Source organism: Monopterus albus, unplaced genomic scaffold, assembly GCF_001952655.1.
Source record: "Monopterus albus unplaced genomic scaffold, M_albus_1.0 scaffold264.1, whole genome shotgun sequence".
Classification (NCBI taxonomy): Eukaryota; Metazoa; Chordata; class Actinopteri; order Synbranchiformes; family Synbranchidae; genus Monopterus; species Monopterus albus.
The window spans coordinates 610,098-618,878 of NW_018128144.1; the positions used below are offsets into that span (position 1 = coordinate 610,098).

Below are 8,781 nucleotides of genomic sequence, written 5' to 3' on the forward strand. Positions count from 1 at the left end.
GTTTTTCTTTTAGTTTTTATTTTGTTATTCTATATTTATTTATTTTATTCTGTTTTTATTTTAATGCACATAGGAGGCCACTGAACTGAAGTCAAATCCCTTCTGTTTTAACATACTTAGCAGTATGTTAAGATTCTGATTGAGAAGTGAATTTAACAAATAAAAAAATGCTAGTTGGTAACCTGCATGGTTATCCTTAGCAACAAACTTTTCACATACAACAACCAGTGTAGTGGAGGGATGATATTTATGGCATATAAAAATGAGAAAAAAACACATTTTTGAGTGGAGTGTGTCTTTAAGGTAAGCACTGACTGCCAGACTTCTTTCATTAATTCCAAAATAATTATATCTGTTGTCTTGGGGGGGGCGGGAGTTAGTGGTGCGGTGGGTAGAGCAGTCGTGTCCCAACCAGAAGGTTGAAGGTTCGAATCTCGGTGCCTGCAGTCCACATGTCGAAGTGTCCTTGGGCAAGACATTGAACCCCTGTTTCCCCTGATGGTTAGAGCCATTGGTGTTGGCGCCGCAGATGGTTGCCTCGGTTCTGTACCATAAACAAATTCCTTGTGTGTAACATACTTGGCCAATAAAGGTGATTATCCTTATCCTTATAACAACATAATAAGATCAAATAACATCAATGCTGTTATGCTCCCTGACTAATGTCATTTGAAATCTTTATGAAAGCAGTTTCAGTGTCTTTGTATGACCAGAAATCTGATTGAAATCTATCAAGGATATCGTTTGTTTTCAAGAAGTGATTGACTTTGTTAAAAACTACTTTTTCAGACAATCTCACTTATGAAAGGAAAATCTGAGTTGGCCCCATAGTTACTTAATACTGAAGTGTCCAGTTTCTCTTTTTCAGGAGAAGCCTTATAACTGCAGTTTTCAATGATGCTGCAAAGATGCCTGATAGGAGTGAATCATTTACAATATGCAGCAAATCTACTGCCAATGAGCTGAAAACAGTTTTTAAGAAGCATGTAAGTAGAATATCTAATGAGCAGGTAGACGTTATAAGATGCTGCACCATTTTTTCTCGAGTTTTGTTGTTAATTGCAATAAATTCTGACATAAAAGCCATTGTTTTTGTAGATGGTGATGAAGTCATATTGTCTCTGCTTGGCTGCCCATTACAGCTCCTGGCTGTAATGGGCTATCTCTTTGCAGTGTAGAGGCCTGCCTGCAACTGACCTCCATTTAGATGGCCAGAGAGAGAGAGAGATAAAGCCTTTTGATGAGGACTCCCCTAAGCCCAGTCAGGTCACAGCCTTGCTGTCATTCACCAGCACACATTTCTGTGTGTGTGTGTGTGTGTGTTTAAGATATAGTTTAAATCTACATCAAGGGAATCTCTGTGCAGTTTATTAGAATCCACCCTAAGATACTAGGAATACTATGGAATTTTAGTTGATTAAAATGACAAAAAATGGAAAATCTAGGCATATGTTATATATAAACATCTTTGTATATTTTATATTACAGCTAGATTTATAATGCAAATGGAATAGTAATAATACATAACATAACAACCAAGGCTGTTATGTTGCTAAATGGTAGTGTACTGTATATTATCACTAACCCCAATACAAGTTCTGTGTGGGTGTAGGAGTGAAGACAAGTTCACAGGGTCATCAGGTGGGCACCCTCTCACTAACTGGTGTTTGGTTGAGTTGGGACTGCGACACTAATAAGGCTCAACTGTGTGTTTCAGCATCGCAGAACCAACCCCCTCGCCTACCAACACACACACCCAACACAACCTTTCATCTACTCGGGATAATTCAGGCTGTTACTAAACAGTCACTAGCACTAGCAAACATTTCAACTGCTGTTCTAGCTACCAAACATTTAACATAACTCAACAAACATTTCAAATAGCTCACCAGATAACTAGCCAGACTTAAGCTTCTTTTTATATTGCATCAGAATCCACTTTGTGTTGGTATTCACTCTAACAAATCAGTCAGATGTCTGCTATGCCCACATGTTAGTGTGCTCATGCTAACACCAGGAAGTAGGCCGCAAACCTCCTGCATGTATCAAACACTTTTACTAAGCCTGTCCTCCTACTACTCCTAGTTTACTTCATCTTAGCAGGCATAATCCACACAGATGTTGCCATTTAAAAATCACTTACCTTTTTTTACCCTATTCACACACCTTTCTTCTGCCCCGGCGCCGCTCACTGGACCTGCGCTATCAACTAGATCCTTAATTGCCTAACTTACCTAGTAAAAAGACAGCTGACTTGTCTACGAATTTCGTACAACCAACCTCCATGGGGCGCACTCTAACTTTCCTGCCATGCTCTTCTGCCTCCATGGCTAATTCTAACCTTTGTTTAGACCTTCATTATTCATTCTTAACACCAAGCTGTCGACATGAAAATACCAGTTTTACATGTTAGGAAGAGGGAGAGGGAGAGAGTGTGCAAAACCTATCCTTGTGTAAGCAAAGCAGTCCCTGGGCTGAGCTAAACAGAATAAAGTTGCAACAAACCCTAAGCCTTAAGCATGAAGAAGCAATCATTTAGCATCAGATAACACAGTAATATTAACTAACTTTGCCCAAAATGTCTGCCTCACTGTAACCGTGTCTCAGGCGGTGTAATGTGTCTTTGTCCCCTTTTTGTCAGAGTCATGTCATGTGGGCTCTGGAGTGCGGACATACTGTACATATACCAGGCCATGTATCAGTCAGTTATGATGAAATCCTGCATCTCTGCTTAGTCCAACCTACATGAATTGATGGAACAACACATACACTGTTACCGTTTTGGGAAGAAAAGCAACCCATTTGGAATTTACTTCTTTTAGAAAGATTGTGTGGCTTGCAGTAAAACTTAACTACTGATCCCAAATGAATGCAAGTGTAGCTTGCTGCAACAGTAGGCCTGTGGCATGTATGCCCCAGGGCCTTCATTCTATGTTTCTTTATTTTGCCGTAAAGGCATCGTCTCTTTTCCAATTAGAAAATTGCAGCATTGGGACTTTCTCCCCTGCCTGCCATAGTGGGTGGCTGAAGAGAGTCAAAGAGAGCCACTGTTAGCTTGTTTGTGAGTTTTTGTGAAATGGTGTGGTTGCATCATATACTGTTTTTCTTGTAACCCAGTGAGAGGCTGTACCATAAATCTATGGATGGAGTTAAGGAACTAGGTAGGAAATAGTGTGGCCATGAGTGTCCCTCCATAGTAGAGTGCATTTTATTATAAGTTGTTCCCATTACAGTTCCTGTTGTAAAAGCAACAATTATAACTACGCTGAAGTTCTCTGACACCTGTTGTTTCTTTATAGCCAAACAATCTTCATATTGGATCTGGGCTCCCCTGTCCCCTTATATTCAAGCACTTTTTTTCATCATTTAAGAACTAACCTCTCCTACCACCTCTTTTAGATCCAGCGCTCCAGAAACAAGCATATGAAGGAGATGTTTCCAGAAGGCTTTGGGATCCACCATGCTGGCATGCTACGGTCTGACCGCAGCCTAATGGAGAGCTTGTTCTCAAAAGGCCATCTCAAGGTGCTGGTTTGTACTGCCACCCTTGCCTGGGGAGTGAACCTGCCAGCCCATGCAGTTATCATCAAGGTTTATTAGATTTTTTTTCTTTTTGTATTGCATTTTTCTTGTCTCATGGTTTCCGTCTTTCATGCTTGTATATTCTGTATTTCTGTATATGCAGCTGGGCTAAGTAAGCAACTGCCCCACACCCCAAGATCTCATACGAGATCAACGACCCCAGCGTTTCTGATTACTCTGTGGTAGTTTCAATAATTTTGTGTTTGTTTATTAATATACAGCACTGGAGCAAAATATGCATGTAATAGGTCAGCACCATGACCTAACCTAGTGGCTCTACAACTTTTACTGGCTCTTAGAGCCAAGTCTTTTGGTTCCTACTGAGCATATAAATCTTTAGAAACAGGTCAATAACATATAGTTGTTTTTTTTTTGTTTTTTTTTTACAAAGGCTCTGTAATTCCCTAAATTAGCTGATCAAAGTTTAACAAACATTACTCTATAGAAAGTAATAGTATTTCAGGCAACGTAACAGTGTATGTGGGTTTGAGTTAAAATAAGTTACAATGTGTTTCCTGGTAATAAAAAAACATGTCAGTCAGTACAGCAGTGTTTTAAATGTTTTTGGACAACAATGGAGCTCTATGCCACAGAAGAAAACATACATAATAGCTGTTAGTAGAATTGTTGAACAGAGATTTGTTGACAGCACAAAAGATAAAAAATAATACCAGACTTGCCCTTAAAATAAAAATAACATTACAATATTCTGTGTAGTGTTTTCTGAGGCTCAAATATTTCACAGACGTTTGCTGTATTTACTGAAGAATAAACACTGAAATGCTAAACTAAAAACATCATCGTACAAAGCTGCTAAAAAAAACTGTTAATTGAATCTGCTTAAACCGTATTGGCATGAACCCAGTGGACAGTGCAAGAAATGTAAATAAACAACATTAAATGCACAATCGTATCCATGGTGGTACAGTAGCTTGAATGCTGTACAGTTATAGCATGAGTGCTAGCATGTTTTGGTATAGTTTGTAACATCCATACATACATTAGCTATACTTCAGTTAGTTAGTTTGTAACATTTAGAATGCTATTTGTTGTCAGTGTGCAAAATTTAACAACTAAACATTAAATAAACAATTTTATTTAATCTATTACATGTAAACTTGATTAAATTTCATAACACTCAGCATTTTTTATTATCTGTATATGTAATGCAGGGGAAATACGATTTCTAAGAAGTTATTTGATAAATCTGAACACATAAATGAGCTGCTTTCTACATATATGTACTGAGATGTTTAAAAAAAAAAGCATTTTCTTACATGCTGTACATTTTCAGTCTTCTGAAACTACTTCTGTCTTTTGTGTCTATAACAGGGAACTCAAATCTACGATGCCAAGCGGGGTACACTGGTGGATCTGGGGATCCTCGATGTCATGCAGATTTTTGGGCGTGCAGGTCGTCCCCAGTTTGACAAGTATGGTGAGGGCACCATAATCACCACCTACGACAAGCTGAGTCATTACCTGACCCTGCTCACCCAGCAGAACCCCATCGAGAGTCAGTTCCTGGACAGCCTGGCTGACAACTTGAACGCTGAGGTCAGCCTCTATACACCTGGTTTGGACAGGACTAGTATTAATGTTTTATTTATTGTTTCAGCTTCATCCTGTATGATTTAGCAAGGCCCTTGTGTAATATTACACTTGTTTGGGTTACAAAATGTCCACCACTTGTTACCTCTCTGCACTGTGTTATTTTTGTATTACTATTGATTAAGAAATCTGGTTTGGCATGTTTATATTAGACATGCAGTCCAGATTATTTGTACAGTTGTATGTTAAAGTGTTTGAGAGATATAACCATTTCAAACCACTGTACCTAAAGGGAAGGGTTCAAATATCATTAAAAGTTTCATGGGCAAGTTTGGGTAGTTTTAACATTAGTTTATGCACAAAAGAGGTGAAGTTCTCTGTCAAAATGGGGAGTGAATAGGTGAATGTGCTAGTCAAGAAGATAATATCCATCCATCCATCCAACCATCCACTGTCATCTGCTTATCCGGGGTTGGGTCGCAGTGGCAGCAGGTTCAGTAAGGTAGTCCAGACACCCCTCTCGCCGGTGATGTGTTCCAGCTCCTCTAGCAGGATTACAAGGCCAGGCCAGATGAGATAATTAACCTCTCCAGCGTGTTCTGGGTCTGCCCCGGGTTCTCCTACCAGTTGGACATACCCGGATGACCTTCAAAGGGAGGTGCCCTGGAGGCATCCTAATAAGATGCCTGGACCACCTCAGCTGGCTCCTTTTGATGTGAAGGAGCAGCGGTTCTACTTTGTGTCCCTTCTGGATGTTCGAACTCTGCACCCTATCTCTAAGGGTAAGTCCGACCTCCCCTTGAAGAGTCGTGTCAACCAAGACAGCCCGACCATGTCCAGAGCCTTCAGCATCTCATGGCGAAATCTCATCTACACCTGGTGCCTTGCCACCGAGGAGCTTTTTGACTACTTCACTGACCTCTACGAGAGATATGGGTGAGGTTTCCCCCGAGTCTTCCACCTCTTCCTCCTCAGAGGAGGGCATGTTAGATGGGTTCAGGAATTCCTCAAAGTGCTCCTTCCATTACCTGACAATATCCCCAGTCCAAGTTAGCAGTTCTTCTCCCCTGCCAAACACAGCCTGGGCCAAGCCCTGCTTTCCCTTTCTAAGTCACCAAATAGTTTGGCTTCAGCAGGGTGCCCCTGTTTCCCTAATCCAGGCAAGGTAGCATAACAGAAAGTGGCCATTTTCATCAGGGTTTTTGATTCGCTCTCAGTCTGGCCCCTCCCATGGGGCTAATGCTCCAGATAACACAGCTCCCAGGATCAGTGGGACACAAACCTCTCCACCACATTAAGGGGGCAATTCCTGGAGGCTGAAATAAAACAAAAACCTATCAGAGCGATATCAAATATAGACGGTTTTCCAATAATCCTAAGCTTAGAGCCAAAAGCAAACAAGGACCAGAATAAAAGGCAGCAATTTTGCAACAAGCAAGAACTCAAGTTGGGGTCAGTGGAGGCCTGGGAGAGCAGCACCAGGGGAGAGTGTGTTAGAGACTGTGACTGACTCTACCTGGATTTTCCACAAAATTTTCATGTGTATCTCTTCAGTTACTTTTGAACATCATGGGACCACATATGGCTGCCTTGGTACTGCGCCTTCTTGTGTTTATTGTTTTTTCCTTATCTCCGTGTTCTGCAACCCATCCCAGATTACCTTTGCCAGAGAAGAGCTACTAAACATCAGACAACTCACTCCAAACACCTTTTCTCCAATTTTTGCTAACGCAAAAAGTTGTGTGGACATTCTGTTCAGAGAGGCAACAGCCATCTATGGGACTTGGAGAAAATGCCAGCAAGGGAACAGAGGGGGGGGCCTGGTTAATTTACAACAGAGAGGGACCTGGATGCCGTTCCCATCTATTCATCTAGCTAATTTTCCCTCTCTAGCCAACAAAATGGATGAACTCCTTTTCGTCAACTGGACAAGCTCTGACTTTTCACACTTTGTTGCTCAATGTTTCACGGAGACTTGGCTCAGCAACTTCATCTCGGACAGTGAGATACAAGTAACAGGGTTCCAGGTATACAGAGCAGATCGCATAGCAGAGTTATCTGGGAAAACTGGAGGAAGCGAAATCTGCTTCTGCATAAATGAAGGTTGGAATAAAGATGTCACAGTGTTAGAAAGAACTTAGAGACTCGTCATCAACTGCAAACCATTTTATTTTCCCAGAGAGTTTGTGTCATTCATTCTGATCAGAGTGTATATAAGACCACAGGCCCACACTAGCGCACTACAGCATCTGGTTGTACAGATAAATAGCATGGACGTGAAACATCCTGATTCCCCACTCATTGTTCTAGGGGATTTTAACAGAGCAAATCTAATCTCAGATAAATATCCCCGACCCCACGCCAGTCGGGCAGAACTGATGAAGCCTCTTGGATGAGAGGTGAAACGTCTTCAACCTAGAAGTCTGAAGCCTTGGGTTAACAGTGCATTGTGGTCCAAAGTGTGCTGGCAGTGTTGTTGGAAAAAGCAGACAGAAACCAGACTGTTGAGACTGCAGTTTCCTGAAGTATCCCACTAGATGGTGGCAGAGACCAGTGATGTGAATGACTGTGAGGTGTGTTTCCTCTTCTCTCTCCTGCTTCAGATTGCTCTGGGGACAGTCACCAATGTGGAGGAGGCAGTAAAGTGGCTTAGTTATACTTACCTCTATGTTCGCATGAGGGCCAACCCACTGGCATATGGCATCAACCACAAGGCTTATCAGGTTTGTGATCAGAAGTATTGCCTCTTTCATTCTGCTGTCTGTTTTTTGTGCAGCAAGCCTTTCCTCAGGATTTCTGTGAGCATGTTGGGGGAATGGTAAATGGCAAGTGGACTTGTATAGAGTACTCAAAGTGCTTTACAGCATTTGCCTATTCAGCCCATTCTCACACACTCATACACAGATGGCGATGGCCACTGAGAGCAACTTGGGGTTCGGTGTTTTGTCCAAGGACACTGACACATATACTGGAGAAGTCCTTATCCCTACAGTTAGGAGATGACCCACATTACCTCCTGAACCACATCTGCCTAAAGTATGGGCAGGCGAAGTGTGTGGGGAAACAATAAAAATTGCAAAGATATCAGTTAAACTAATAAACTTCTGAAAATATAACCAAATATTGTCAGTTTTTCCCCAAATAGAAGAAGAAAGTAGTTAGTATGGATTGATGTAACATTTAGTCATTGGCTTTGAGTTTGTTGATTGGAGTTTTAAAAAGATTGTTTTCAGTTATTTAATCATATTCCTGCTTCAAAATATAGATAATAAAAAATATAAAGAAATAACAATAACAAAAAACAATAGATCTTGAGAAATGTATGGCATTTGTGTAAATATTTGAATCGTGTACACCTCAGTGCATTTTGTGGATTCAAGCAAAAATATTGAACATGTTTCAGATGGATCCCTCCTTGGAGCTGTACAGGAAGGAATTGGTGGTGGAGTCTGGCAGGAAGTTGGATAAGGCCAGGATGATCCGATTCGAGGAGCGTACCGGGTATTTTGCCTCCACTGACCTGGGCAGGACGGCCAGCCATTTCTACATCAGATACAACACAATAGAGGTATACCTACTGTACCTCAGTAACAGGTACAACACTGTAGAGTAGCCTCACTTCTGCTGTACATCAGATACAACACCATA

The 8,781-nt window shown here is 41.2% G+C and overlaps 1 protein-coding gene across 1 annotated transcript in view; it reads left to right on the forward strand.

The window, feature by feature from the left end:
• ascc3 (activating signal cointegrator 1 complex subunit 3) overlaps positions 1-8,781 on the forward strand; it is a 245,725-nt gene that overhangs the window by 166,482 nt on the left and 70,462 nt on the right. Inside the window, 4 exon segments of the mRNA XM_020621661.1 lie at positions 3,400-3,591; positions 4,915-5,139; positions 7,737-7,856; positions 8,537-8,701. Coding sequence (XP_020477317.1) covers positions 3,400-3,591; positions 4,915-5,139; positions 7,737-7,856; positions 8,537-8,701 — 702 coding nt within the window.